The 15,612-nt window shown below is 41.7% G+C and overlaps 1 protein-coding gene across 4 annotated transcripts in view; it reads right to left on the reverse strand.

Moving 5' to 3' along the window:
• Positions 1–273: 273 nt before the first annotated feature.
• STON1 (stonin 1) overlaps positions 274–15,612 on the reverse strand; it is a 57,526-nt gene continuing 42,187 nt past the window's right edge. For all 4 annotated transcript variants that reach the window (XM_082358126.1, XM_082358129.1, XM_082358128.1 and 1 more), the window contains 3 exons: positions 13,292–15,253; positions 5,832–6,034; positions 274–3,315 (listed from right to left, as the gene is read on the reverse strand). In XM_082358126.1, the coding sequence (XP_082214252.1) occupies positions 3,241–3,315; positions 5,832–6,034; positions 13,292–15,206 (2,193 nt within the window). In that variant the 5' untranslated portion in view covers positions 15,207–15,253 and the 3' untranslated portion in view covers positions 274–3,240. The remainder of the gene's footprint in view (positions 3,316–5,831; positions 6,035–13,291; positions 15,254–15,612) is intronic.

Here is a 15,612-nt window from a genome sequence, read left to right on the forward strand (position 1 = left end):
TCTTGGGCACATACTCATATCATTTCTTTATGAGAGTAATGATTACATCCTCTTTTAAAAATCTTCCTTTAACATCACAAATTGTAGTTTGATTGTGTTATTTTTCCAGGATGTGCCAAGACACCATGTACACTGAGTCCTTAATAGTGAAGCAGGTATACATTTGCCTGACAGAGTCAATTGGTTAAGGTTATTGAAATTGATTTCATACCTTAAAAAAAATTGCCCCAGACCTTGCAAAAGAAGATATAAGTCCATTGCACAGCAAGAAAAATTTGAAATACATCTTTAATTTTAAAAAATCAATATGCAATCTACAAAATACTTCGTTACATGATTATTAAGGCTCAATCTGTTTTATATTTGTATTGATGACATAAAATCATATTTTGAATAAGATATAATAATACTTAGTCATTATTAAGGAAGGCCTTCTGACCTAATTTATAAGAGAAAAAGGGCTATATCAAAAGCACAGACCCAGAATGAAGGGAACTAAAACCCTAGAACTGTTTAATATATAAATCAGGTCCAAAAATGCCAGCCTTTATTCATGCTAGGAAGGGTTTTTTTCCATACTTTTTTTAATGGATACACTATTTCTCTCCCCATAAGAAAAGAAAATGTCCTTAAATTCAGATCTGTAAATTGATCAGGTAACCATCAAGCCATGAATTCATTTAGGCGGTTAATAGGATCCTTTGACTGGTAAGGCAGCCAGACCAAACCAATTAGAGCAGAACAATTCATCCCAAACTGGCCAACCCCTTGGAAGTCTGCCATTGTGTCAATTAAACAAACGACCCCCAAGGGGGTCAAACTCATTAAGCATTGATCTAAATTACCTAAATTAAAATGCTAGAAAGGAGTAGTTCCTCCTTCATTCACTTCCTTCCTCCATTCCCTACCTTAAAAGCAGGAGTTTTTATTGTTGTTGTTTTGAAGATCATCATTTACTTTCTGGCAAAGGATATTCTACTTCTTAATTTGTAAGTCTAAGTGGACCCTACCTGATTTTTCACTTAGAGCATCAGGATCACATTTGACCTTCTGCCATTTCTGAGGTCAGAAGAATTGTATTAAAACGCCTCTCCACCTGACACAGAATGTTAATTTAACGTTAAGTAATGAATATTTAAGGATCCTAATAGATGTGCAAATGAACAATTATGCTGCAGCACCCCGCTGTTCCTGCCAGCAACCTTTGCATTGCTGCAGAAACTCACTTGGGCTTCAGTCAGCCTTTTGTTACATTTCCAGCACTGAATCTTGAGATGTTCCTGAAGGCTGGAGGGCCGGTGAATAAATGACCCCAGCAGTGAGGTACCCACACATACTGGCAACCTGTGAAGCCTAAGGGGTGATTAATTGAACCCTGGGCTGAAATTACTTTGAGGTGTAAATATTCATCAAGTTCATCTGAATCAGACTCTGAGTTCTTTATGGGCAGGATGCCATAAGACAGATCTGAAAGGACCAGCAGTAATTAACCCAGCTACCGTCCCCGGTATCATGGAGCTGCATCAGGTTCGGCCCGCCTCCATATTTGTTCTGAGCAGATTGAAGTCACTCCAGAATGTGCCACACCAGACGATGAGGCAGGATGGTGGAATTTTTTTTAAATGACACGCACATAGATTTGCCCTCCTGTACATCAACAGTGAGTCTCAAGCATATGATATTATGAGCAATACATCAGCTGAAGTTAAAAAGAGCAATACCAATTCATTTTAACAGTCAACTTTTGCATTCTTTGCCTTTACAGTAAAATAATGAAAAGCATTAAATCTGCTGATTGATGCAGATCATAAATGTTTGTTTTAATCTGCATTTTTAACAGATTAAAATGAATGTGATGTAACATTAAATAAAATGTATGAGACAAACTCTGTGGGCCAACAAATAATGTTGTTTGGAAGAACACTATTACATCAGTTTTGACTCAAAACAAATCTAGTAAATAAAGAAAAATACCTCCTAATCATATTTAAGGATCAACATAAATTGAAGGTACATTAATACCACATGTTTTTTCCACATGTTTTTCTGACTAAAAAAATACCTAGAATATAGATTTCCTAAATTTAAAAGTCTGACCTTTCACTGTAAACACTGAAAGGAAATTATAAACAGAATTATAACTGCTAATGCAATTGGCTTTTCATTAAAAAACAAACATTTACCTGACTTTGAAGAATAGAAATATCACTTCTTAGAAACGTAGATAAAATAATCTAGTGTCTTTCACTTCGCTCATCTTTTAAAGAAAATTACTCTAAATTAAGCAGAATTAGCATAAATAGCATGATAGCAGAACTAATAAAATAATCATAATATGATTTAGACTTCTACTCAAGAGAAGCTTGTGTTAATTACAAAAAAAAAAAAATACTTTATCAAAATACATTCTTAGAGTCTGCACTTCTGGGAAACAATATTCATGAACTTTAAAAATTCATTTTTAACATACATAAATATTTTAACTAGTGTCCAATAATACTGGGATTCCATTTTGAAAGGAATCTCTCCAAGCAAAGGGCAATATGTCTTAGTGACTTGTACTAAAATATGTGTATCAACAGAACTAGCTTCTTTGCAGCACACACCAGAATACAAATGTATTTTGAAAATAATGATACCGTGGGTGAAAGACAGGTACCAAATACAGCTGATGGTTACTCACCAGTGTGGTAATAGGACAGGAAGATAAATAATTCAGAGTCAGAGACAGTCCCACATCTCCATGTTAGCCTGTGGTTTCAACATCATCCTACAACTAGCCATGTTTCAGAGAAGAGCAAGAGGGAAAATTAAGTAATTTGGTTTATGTCTCCTTTGATTGCCTCGTCCTCTAGTACTAGTGCTAGCTCAATAAGAAGAGGTAGGGGCTGGAGGATAATAAATATGGCCCCAGGTAACCCAGAGGGCAAAACAATCAGCCACCAAGTAATCAAAAATCAAAAATGCTTTGGCCAAGTGGCTGTCAGGTCACAATAACAGCGCCTTTGAGTTTCACTAGGAAACAAAAACATCATGAAAATTATAGACACAGTTTAGATCACACCCCCAGGGCACAAACATATCAAAAGCATAAAGTACAGACGGTTCGGTTGCAGGTCTAAACTTCTCTAAACGTAACCACTGGACCTGTCATTTCCACTCTACAGTAGCAGAACTTGGCGTGGTTTCTGTGAATTCCGTATTTGGAAAGTGGGTCGTCATCACTGACTCTTGCTACTCCTACTGAGTTACGCAGTCACCAGCTTTATCTGGGTCTTCTCCATCGATTTTAATCCACTTCTTTTCTATTTCAACCTGTCACGCAAAAGCAAAACAGGGGCAGCGTTAACAAATGCAACACAGCGTAACATCGCTTCAGTCCTCGTTTGCAAATGAGGCAAGGACTGCAGCCACCACATCCTCTGGACACAAACACAGCCCATCTACCCTGTCATGCCCGTTCCCAAGTGAAGCACACTGCTCTCCTTTGGGACAACAGAGTCTCCCAAATCCTTCCCTTCTAGGGTCACATCTTGAAGAGGACAAACTTTCTTCTAAGTCAGACACAGGTTTTATAAAATGTATACAGACTACATATACTGATAAGACATTTACAAATCTGGCTAGACATGTGATCAAAGATGCCCCTGAGTATCATATATCCAGCCTCTGGCCCACCTGAGATTTAGAGCACACCCAAAATCATCTCTCTAACTAAAACTAGTTTACAACAGTAAACAGTTGGGCCGAACCATCTGCCTGCCCCTCATCTTTTTCATCTCACCTCAAACGGTACCTCCTCACAGAGGCCCTCCAGGACCACACTAGATAAGGAAGCCCTCCATCCCTCTCTATCCTGTGACCCTCTTTTACTCTCTTCTTAGAATTTGTCATTACTTAAAATTATGTTATTTGCTTGTTTACTAATTATTTTTTGTTCCACCACTAGAAGGTAGGCTTTATGAGGACAGGGAGTTGTCTTTTGTTCACCTTTGTGTTCCCAGCATCTACAGCAGCAGCTGGCACTTTGAAATTGCTCAATAAATACTTATTAAATGGAAGATAACATTTTGAAACTGACTGCCACCAGTGCTATTAAAGCTAAAGAGACTTTGGTATATAATTTTGAGCGGTCCTCTACAACTATGTGAAACTGGCACATCCCCTGAACAGCAAACAGTATAAATGACATCTCCATGTGCACCTGACACACATTGCGGTCACACATAATACTTAGATGCCTAGTGTTACAGGTCAGGGTCCCCAAGAAGCAGATGCTGAGATGGAGACTGGTGTGCAGGAAGTTTACTGGGGAGGGCTGCTGGGGTGGACACCTGACGAGGAGAGGAGGGGAGGGGGCAGAACAGGAAGAGGGAGAGGTCGGGCCGCAAAGCAGTCACAGTAAAGGCTTCAGCCCATCCCCAGGGAGGGCTGAAGCTAGCAAGGCCCTGCAGGGTTATTCCAACTTGAGGTAAAAGGGTCTTTAGACCACCAGTTACTGGACACAGGCTGCCCCAGGAAGGGGGCGTGACCTGGAGCATGGCATCCTTCTTCATCCAGGGCAATTCCCAGCTGCCGAGGGAATAAGTCCTTCAGTCCTGAAGGGGCTCCACAGGAACAGCACCCATTCATCATTCATTTTACCAACAGAATAAAAATCACTGGACCCAAACATACAGGCTTCTGAACAGATAGTCCAAAATAAAGAAAAATCCAGACTTGGTTACCATATTATAGAACCACCAGTTGGTGCTAATGATGTCTTATATAATCACACCATTTCAAGATACTATGGGGGACTTCCCTTGTGGCGCAGTGGTTAAGAATCTGCCTGCTCATGCAGGGGACATGGGTTCGAGCCCTGGTCCGGGAAAGATCCCACATGCCACGGAGCAACTAAGCCCGTGCGCCACAACTACTGAGCGTGCACTCTAGAGCCCGCGAGCCACAACTACTGAGCCTGTGGGCCTAGAGGCCGTGCTCCGCAACAAGAGAAGCCACCGCAGTGAGAAGCCTGCGCACTGCAACGAAGAGTAGCCCCCGCTCGCCGCAACTCGAGAAAGCCAGCGCACAGCAACGAAGACCCAACGCAGCCAAAAATAAATTAATTCATTAAAAAAAAAAAGATACTATTGGAAATGTGTGGCAGAGGTTATCTCTATATCTGAGTCTGAAGATGAGAAGGAAAAGCAAGTTTAGGAACAAACTTGTGCAAGTGTATGTCACTCTTTAATTCATCTGGCCCAAGAATGTAGATGAGCTGATGGTGAAAGTTTAAAATTGTGGTGATAGAGTAACTCAGTATTTCCCAAAGAGTGCTCCACAGAATACTATTCCAGAAGATATTGATAGGTGTTTTACAGGAGACAAGATTCCATAATTGATGAGTTGTGAGAAACTGAGTTAAGGTTAACAAGTTTCTTTATTGCAGAACTTCTCAGAGCCTTTGTTCAACATTAATTTAGTGTAAGACGTTCCCCAACTTATTTTTTTCTTGGATCATTATATGGGACATATGTTCCATAGAACACATCTTGGGAAATGCTGTTCTAACAAAATCTTTATTATAAATATGCTTCTGAAATGTGAACTTATTTTTAATGCCCCGTTTTTCATTGAGCGCTAAGTACACAGCACTATGTCCTCAGGCTCCCAATGTTCTCTAGAACTGAGGGGAAGAATTAGGCTCACTGGTGACCATCACTCTTTTCTAGGTCAAATACACACATACACACACACAGTCACTTAATGAGGGCAAAGCAAATATCTAAAGCCAAATCAGGTCAAAGCTTCGGAAGCCCCAACTTGAACTCCAGGGCTTCGGGATGTACCTGGATGTTGTAGCAGGCTCGCTGATGAACATGTTTCTGTGGCTGGACATCACTCTCCACCCCCAGAGACCTGACCTCTGTCCTTGAGGCACAGGTGTCAAGAATCCCAAACTGAACAGTAGCAAATGGATACCAATCAGAGGGAATTTCTTGGTCTGATCCAAGTTCTAGTTTGTATGACAAACAATGGGGCTGATCAGGACCTTGAAGAAAAAAATCAAATGGTCAGTCAAAGTATTTCAATGGCCACTGAACATTTCTCTTGAGCATAAGAGGCATGCATCCCTCTCTTTAATAAGCATTTCCATTAGCACTATGGTTGTGTGAATTCCATTAAACGACATACCATAAAAATTCACAATTTTGCACTAACAGGAGGGAAGTCTACCTGCATTTTTTAAGTACTGGCTTTAAAATAAAGTACAACTTTATCATTATATAGTTATATATGTTAACTCCCAAAATGTTTTCAATGAGAAGTATGCTGTTTCTTTTTTTAAAAAGAAAGTTTAATATTTCATTTAATTATTCAAATAAAACAATGACCAACAATACAGCGATCAGAAAAATTTAGAATTACATCAAGTTCATATGTGAGTGCCTTCTATTGGGTGATTCTAATTCAGAATAATAAAAGTATGCTAAGTTTTTTAAATTAAAAGGTGAGTAATATTTATATTAAGCATCATTATTTGGCTATAATGTGCGTAAGATCTGTAGAGAAAGAAAACTTTCTCTTAAGTAGACTGAATAAGATCTTACAATATTTCTTAATTTATTCATTTTCTTACCACTCTATTTATTGATAGATTACGCAAAGGTAAATTTCAGCCTAAATTAGGTCACATTATAAAGAATTATGATTTTTTTAAAAAGTTAAACTTAATGAATTTTTTTACATTTCAGAAAATATTCTAGGCCAAGTATTCTTTTTTTAGTAGAATGGATTATCTTTTAGTACACTGATTGCCACTCACCCTCCTTAAAGCTCTGACTGGAACAAACGTACCGTGTAAATATGGGCATACTGACTTTCAATGTTTCAATGAAATATCTGTTTTCACTTCACTTTGCCATATATTGAGCATCTACTCTATGCCAAGCCAGGCTCTGTGCCAGACCTAGGGATATCAGATACACACAAAAGCTTTAAGAGGGGTCAGGTACTGTGTGTGTGTGTTTATGTGTGTGTGTTACAATGGAGTAAAAAATATTTTCAATGTAATCACTGTAGTAACTCTATAAATGTTCCATGATTCTGTTGCCTTAGTCCACAGCATCTACATATCCCATGCAGCTATCTTTACTTAAATTAAATGTATGAGATGACAATAATTTCAAAAGCCAGGTTAAATTACTACACCACTGACACGACTCAAGAAAGAACATTTCCATCAGAATATAGCTTTAGGCACAAAAACAAGAGTTTAAAGGATTTCACTTAATTCTTAAAAGATAAATTGCCTTTCATTCCTTACAACCTGTTTCTTGTAGAGAGACTAATAGAATTCTAAGGCTGTAAAAGGACTTGAGAACTCATCCATCAATTTACCAACAGATGCTCATTAGCGTTTCCTCTCACTTGTAGGGGAGGACAACAGCGGCCTCAGAGGTGCTCTAAGATACCCAGATCACTGCAGGCAAGTGATAACTTTATTCACACACACACAAAGCCAGGGGAGATTCCACAATCCATTAGCCTTTCTGGCCTTCTGTCTGCAGGATACCTAAGTTTATTTAAACTTAATTCAGGCACTCTTCAGTCCTTTATGGCATAGTGGTTAAGCACATAAACACTGGACTCAGATGGCCCGGGGTCAGATCCCAGCTCTGCTACTTAAAAGGTGGGTGACACTTGGCAAGTTATTTGATCTCTCTGAGCCTCAGTTTCCCCATCTGAAAACGGGGGTGATGATGATGGTGACAACACAAACCTTACGGGATTGCTGTGAGGATTAAACAAGCTAGTTGGCACACGTAAGAGCTCTAGGGACATGGTATACTATAGTGGTATAGATAGAAGTGCACAGTGCTATTCAATTATAAATTCAGTATTGTTATTTAATTACCATAATTTTGCTAATGAAAGCACCATGATTCTACACTTTTAGAGCTGAAAATGATATTGCAGATGATCTAATTGATATTAGATGTGAATATTGATATTCACATTTTAAAGAAAAACTCTTTTGGAACTTTTGCAATGAAAATCACCCAAGCTGAAGATCTAGTACTCCAAAAATAGGTTTAGAAACAAAACCTTTCTACCCACTTTTCTAAAAAACTGGTAAAAGAAGAACGTTTTTCCTTTCAAGTTTTCTGGCATATTTTTCCTGGCTTTTAAAACTCTAAATACTCTACAATGTTCAATAACTCACACTCCCTTTGGACTTTGATATCCATGAAGAGAAGTATCATGTCCGTCCTTAGCACAAGCCTGGCACATTTGGGGCTCAAAGGATATTTGTGGAATTTACAAGTGAATGAATAAAAGATAGAGGAAAATCATGTTCTTTATCTCAGTACTGACCACCAGGGGGCACTCTCGGGCTTCGGTAATTAGTCCCTCATCACTTTCTAAGGACCAGGAATGCAATCACGAAATCTACTTAGGTCTAGGGTCCCTCTTGCACCAAAGTATTTCACATCTGAAACTGAATTGGTGAGAGCTGGAGGGAATGAATGGTAGAAGGATGACACAAGTAGTGGAGGAGGAGAGAACAACCAATGTGCTGAAGAGAGAGCAAAGAAAAAAGTAAAGGCGAGTCATATTTAAAAATTGGTAAAATTGGGAAAATGGAGATAGATACATTTGTTAATTGACCCTCCACCATGCTCACTTCTCTTTCTAATTCTACGCTACCATATGTACCCTCTATGGCTAATCGGTGTTTTCAAACGGCCTCATTCTCTTCTCCCTCTCCTTCCTCCCTTTTCCTCTCTCCCTCCCCTTCCTTTTCCACCACCTTCTCTTCCTCCTCCTCCCCCCTCCTCATCTTCCTCCTCCTCCCTCCCCTCCTCCTCCTCCTCCTCTTTCCCACCCCCAGCAAAATCTGTGCACAAGAAACTGTCCTCTGTCGTCATTCACACCTTAGCCTGAATGAACTATCTGGGGACAACCTTTGTTGTAAAACGAAAGGCTCACCCACTGTTAAAGGAATATTAAGCATTGACGTGCTGGTAGAAGAGACATTTAAGGAGCCAGCATCCCTTCCCACCTCCCCTGAAATCACATATAAGTTATTTCACCAATAGGAAAATTCAATTCCAATCTCACAAATCCCCAGGAAAGGGGCATAAATTTTTTTTTTAAGTTAGTACATATACTTCATATATTTTTTTAGTTTCCTTTTTAAAAAATATTTTTTTCTAACAGGTTTTTCAGAAACTAGCTTGAAAGGGTAACATTTTAGAGATGCTCTTTTAAAATCCTCTGTTCTCTAAATACCCAAGTGATTTTAAAATCATATAGAAACATCGAGATACTCTAAATCCTTGCTCCTCTACGTGAGGTCCGTGGCCAGCCACGCTGGCATCACCGGAGCACGTGTGGGTGACACAGTACGGGGGAGCCCCACCTGCTGATTCAGAGTCCACATTTTAACAAGGTGATTCATACGCACACAGAAGTTTGAGAAGCACTGCCTTAGGATAAAGATTTCCGCTCTGCCCCAACCTTACTCTTTCTGTGCTTCTTCTCAAGAAGCAAAATGCCAGGCAGCCTCTTACTCTTTGCATTATCCTCCCCCCACCCCTATCGTGGAGAAGCCTTGGTGACGGGACCACGTGATCCCAGAAGTGTCTGGGCCCCAGCCTGGCTCAGAGCTTCCCCCTGCCCACCCCCGACTCCAGACACAGCCTCACTGCCTTTTCCCGGGCCTCCTCTTGGTGCACAGACCTGATTTGAACAAAGCAGCTTTGATCCCAAAGAATTTGGTCAGTGAATTCTCACCATGTAATTGTCTGGAATGCTTGTAAAATGTCATTCTGTGTGAGCCTGGTGCTATGACAGTCTTCCACAAGAATTCCCAGAGGCCAAGACCAAGTCCAGCCAGCCTCTCTGGGAATGCACACTCTTCGAATTGTTCTCAGTGAGTTCAACTATTGGTAAATATGGATGGGAGGGCAATAACAGGGCTCTAGAAGACACAGGGATACACGGAGCAGGGAGGAATGATGCCTAGGAGGGCATGACAGGCCTCCCAGGAGAAGTACGAGGCCAGCTGCATGGGAGAGCCTCTTACAAGCACCAATAGCTGGGCCTCACCCCCGGAGTCTGATTGGTAGGGATGAGGCCTAAATATGGGTATTTTAAATATTAAAGCTCTAACGATTTTAATGACTCTAACATGCAGCCAGGACTGGGAAACAGATTTTAAAAGGAGTGAGGACAGGCTATCTCAGCTAATGGCACCATTGCCCAACCGGACCTGCTCCCAGCCTCTCCCTTTCCCCCAGGCCCACAGACCATCTGTCACTGTCTCGGGGTCACCTCTTCTGAATTCGCTCACCCACCGCTCACCTCTGTCTCAGTGCTCCCACTGCCCTCCACCTTGCTCAGCCTCTCTCCCCTCCTACCAGCCTCCCTGTACTATAATCTACTCCTGAATCTTTCCTCTGCAACGTACGCCTGACTTTCTAAAACAAGGTAGGATTCCGTCACAGTCATGCCTGAAAACATTCCGGAGGCCCTGCTGACAAGCTCCACACCCCACAGCATGGCTCACGACCCTCTTGGCAGGCTGGTTTCTTCTCCAACTATCCCCTCGGTCCCATAACTCAGGTAAGATCCCCCATTGACACGCCTGTGTTTCTGCTGTTTCTATCCTTCATGGAGTCCCACTGATTCTCAAAGGCCAAGCTGAAGCATCGCCTTTCCAGCAGAGCCTTCCCTACTGCCCCCTGCAGTTGAGGACTCCTTTCTCTGGGACCCCTATTAGATAACGTCTGTACACGTTCCAGAATAGGAGAGAGCAGATTTCCACAGCTCATTTGGATAGTTGCTTCCGCGTCTGCCTCGCCTACTAGATTTGTTTCCAGACAGCAGGGATCATGTTTGCATCTGTATCCTCCAAGCACCCAGCACGGAGCCTGTACCTAGAGGAAATTCAGTGGGTGTTTGTGGAATGGACGTGTGAATGAGTGAGCCCTCTTACTAAATTCTTGTTGACTGAATCAATTAACTCTACCATTAATTCTGAGAAAATGCACTGTTATGAACAGGATCATTTTCACAAGAAGCTTTGTATGCTGTTCTCCTTCCAAAATTAGAAAAGAATGATTGGTATGGGTTCTCAGTTTGAAAATAAAAAAAGTGTGGTTGCCCCCGAGGGTCTAGCTGGAGTGCCTGCTCCGAGGTAGAGCAGCTGGAGTGGGCTCCTTGCAAACCTGTCCCCCTGGCCCTCTGACCCCAGTTGGACAAGCCAGCAGGCTGAGCCCTCTGTGCTCCTCTCTCAGAGGCATAAGCATTGCTGCAAATCCATGCAAAAGGTGCACCTGACCTTTTGTTCTGGGCCCAGAACAACAGGAGTCAGGTTATCACCCAGACCTCAGAGGACATCTGGGGACCAAGGAGGTTACAGTTCACCTTCCAGCCTGCCTCCCCCTTTCCCTTTGTGTTCAGCAAAATAAAAGGCAACGATATTCTGATTTTTATAACGTCTCTCACCTAAAAGTAGCACAAATAACTTTGAGAATAGATCCCTTGGAACCACACACTCAAAACCTCAAAATCTGTTTCCCTGGGGGGAGATAATCTGAGAATGGTTTGAACTTGCTCCTCCAGCAACGTTATCAAGAAGGCAGGAAGCATTACCGCTGTGGATGATATCCTGGAAGATATTCCCATCATGCTGGAGTTGACCAGGAGGTGCCATCAGAGGTCACGCCTGTGACCACGCTATCCTATCACTGCCTCTCCCCGCCCTGGGCCTGGGCTCTCCTGGCTGTTCCTTGGAACTAGAAGGTAACCACCAACTACCGTGAGTCAGGAGAACACTGTGGAGGGGAATTTGGCATGAATGGAGAAAAGCAGGGAGTGTCAGGAAAGGCTACTGAATGGGGGCTTCCCTTCAGCACAGGGGCCTAGGACTCCTCAGCTGCCAGCTGTGTCTCTCACCTGCTGGGCCCTGTCTGTAGCTCAAGATACAATCAGTCGACAGATGTTAAGCCAGAAAATTGCAGGGCACAGACAAGGTGGCATGCTGCCCCTTAGGTCCACTGTAGTCTGGGGCTAGCTCTTCCTGCCCCAAAACATCACGAGACCTGCAGAGCAGTTTCCCTCAACCTGGGTCATACATTAGGTTCACCTGGGGAGCTCTCAAAACATATGGGTGCCTGGGGCCCTCCCCCAGAGATTCTGATTTAATTGGCATAGAGTAGAGCTTGGAACATCAAGGTTATTTAAAAGCTCTCAGGCTATTCTGACGGCCAGTTTTGAGAAACACTGCTGTAGGTCCACCCTGAATAAAAATGCTTCCTCTGCAGTCCACAGCATGGAGGGCCCTAGGATGTAATTAAATTCTCCTGAAGGATTAGACCAGCTGTGAGCTATTTGGAAACAGGGATCAATCTTACTTCTCTTTAGCCCCAGCATCTGATGTGGCACTTGGAATACAGTAAGTGCTCAATAAAGGTTTGCCTAAATGATGAATGCATCAACTCAGATGCCCCAAATCTGCCCCCAACTTAGCTCCATAGCCCAGTGTTCTGCCAGCAATAACTGAACTAAAACAGGCAGCAGCCCTAATTTCAAATTTTGCTTTTTTGCTTTATTATGTTACACCCACTACTAACTTACTACTTTAAAATAAATGCAGTGCTAGGGCTGTCTCTTCAAAGTTCTAAACTTCTAGATTCATTGTTTGCTTTGCAAAATAAAAAAAAGTAACCGAATTTTAATGCTTAATTAAAATTAAAACAACTTGTCAAGATGGTCAAATTGGTCAATTCAGCAAAAGAAATTAACTTGGGTAAAAATGAAAGGTAGTCTTATTTCAAGAAGCACGGAACAAAACCTAAGGAGGAAGTGGTACTGGCTGAGAATACAAAAAAGTTCAGGTATATTCAAGGATGACAGATCTTAAATTTAAGGTCAGTTAGGGAATCTAAGCTATATGAACAATAATTTTAATATTTGAGGCTGACGGTTGATGTCAAGAGGTCCAACTAGAAATTTTCCCTTGGTACCGCCATCCATAATAAAATCCTAGCCTCAGATGGTATTTCTTATGCTATCTTAAAAAAATTTTAGGCTAAACTTATCTGGTAGAAATAGGCATAAGGGAACACAATAAACCAGCTGTTTGACTAAATGTTCCATCTCCCACCCAGCGATGTAAGCATGGCCTCAGCTGACTGACGTTACCCCAACTGCCTCAGCCTGGTTTCAACCCAAGGAGGAGGGTGAAAACATTTAAGTGACTTCACATGAAAATCAGCTTGGCGTGTTGAATATTTACTTGAATTTTTATCAGGAAGCCGGTCTATCTTCCATACGACGGCCCGGTAGGCACTCTCATATTTTGCTGACCCCACAGTGACCTGTATGACAGGTTCAGATTCAGGTTCATGTAAACTCCCCAGACACGCCCGGCGGTTCATTTTGGCTTTCAGGGACTTCTGCCTCTGGAGGTTCATGGTCCAGAGGGCCTTGATCCACTGCGATGGAACAGGAAAGTGTATCATTATGTTGTCACAGGACCTTAAGGATGGTCTCTGGACCAACGGGGCCATGTTGACGAAGGCCTGAAGCTCCACATACGCCCCCTGGACAACCACTACAGACTTCAGGGAAAAGGGAAGATCTTCCCCGCTATACAAGGTCTTGAAACGCATCAGCTCAAACCGGCAGGCATCCAGAGGTACAAACTTAATGATTCTTGATTGCTCAAATTCTTGTGCTTTCACACACTTATGAAAATGATAGTCAAGAATATCAATCCCCTTCTTTTCTGGGTCTTTTTCAAAATAGCATTCATTTCGTTTCTGCAGCTCAAGGTCATTCAAGGTTAAAAAGCATTCTGTGTTCCCATTCACAAAGCAGAGGCAACAGATTTGAGTTATCACAGCACTTTCAACCAATTTTCCTTCTTCTTTAGTGATTTTACCCCAAAAGTTGTCCACAATTTCAAGGAAAATTTCTTGTTCCTCATAGTTCTTCTTTGGTTTTGAAACAGCTGGCAGCTTCATCAGCTCCTCCTCCACACTGGTCAGAAAGTCAAGGAAGTCATGGTACTCTGTGGATCCCAACTTCAGCATTTGTTCTATGTCTGGTTCGTGAACCACTTCTGTCTTAGAATGGTATTTCCTTTTTTCTGTGTAAGACACATGTTCAATCTTCACAGTATGGATTTTTCCTGTCACACTAAAGTTCTCAACTTTGGGTTCAGAAAGCCTGCAGTATGGATTGAGCTGTAACTCTTTAAATGGTTTTTCTAACCCCTTCTCATAATACATTTGCAAAATTCCTCCAGGTAAGACTTTTAGAAAAATTGGCCCCCACTGACGGGAAGACATCATGTTCTTCTTCTCAGGAATTCTCAACATGAAAGCCCATCCGGCTTTTGGCTGACTCCTGAAGAGCATGTGGGGGACAAAGGAAGAGGCAGCATCTTCAGCATACAGATACTGCGTAGACAAATTTCCAAATGAGTCTTGGTTCTCAGCTGATTGGAGATGTTCAAGTTTCTCACAGATGTAGTTGAGTGAACATTGATTTAAGCCTTTTTGATCAATAGGCATCTCTTTGTCTCTTGATGGGACCATCTTTCTGCTTCCTGGAGGGTCAAAGGTGAGCTGGGAAGCACTGCCTTCATCTTTCCAAAATGGACTTGAAAAGGCACAGTCCTCCTGAAAATACTGAAACTGGGGAGTATCACTTTGGAACCCTAGGCTTTCAGCCTGGTGAGGGCTCATTTCATCTGGAAGACCCACTTTGGGAGCTGGATGTATACATGAGTGGTCACTGAGTAAGGAAGCATGGGATAAACAGGTTGGTTTAGTAGGCAATAAGGAAGATCCTGCTCCAGGTATAAGTGGACTGTTTGAAGCTGATTCTGGAATAGGATAAAGCACATGAGTCCCTGCTTTGGGGATGCCAGGAAAACCTGGGAAGTCTTTGGTAGGTGTAGAAAGAGGAGAGTTACTTGGAGGTCCTGGACTGAAATAAAAGTCTATGATTGGAGAGGAGAGAGGGGTACTGCTGGTGGAGGAATATCCACTGGGAAATTCCTTAGTAACAGAAAGGTTCAGTTTAAGTCCATTTGGCCTACAAATGCCTTGATTCTCCAGAGGGAAATTCTTTGACTTTTGAGAAGACTGAAAAGCAGGGTCATCATCAAATGTGACCCAATTGCCTGGGTTTGTGGAGCACATCTTTGGGATCAGATTGTGGTCTTGCCAATGAATCAGATATGTTGTCTCTGTTAAAGGAGAAAGAGAAAATAAGAATATAAAATGAGGGGGAAAAATTCAAGTTACTAGAGGCCATTTGTTCTGAGAAACACTTGGATTTAAAAGTATCCAGATTTATAAATTAACTGAGTTTAAAGAAATGCTTAAAAACTGTAACACTTTTGATGGCTGAATGGATTACAAAAACAAGATCTAACCGTATGCTGTTTATAAGAGACCCATTTTAGATTTAAGGACACACATAGACTGAATGTGAAAAGATGGAAAAAGATATTCTATACAAATAGAAACCAAAAGACAGCAGGGGTAGCCATGCTAATAAAGGACAAAATAGACTTTAAGTCAAAAACTGTCACAAGAGACAAAA

The sequence above is a fragment of the Balaenoptera borealis genome (genome assembly GCF_965194805.1).
Source record: "Balaenoptera borealis genome assembly, chromosome: 15".
Classification (NCBI taxonomy): Eukaryota; Metazoa; Chordata; class Mammalia; order Artiodactyla; family Balaenopteridae; genus Balaenoptera; species Balaenoptera borealis.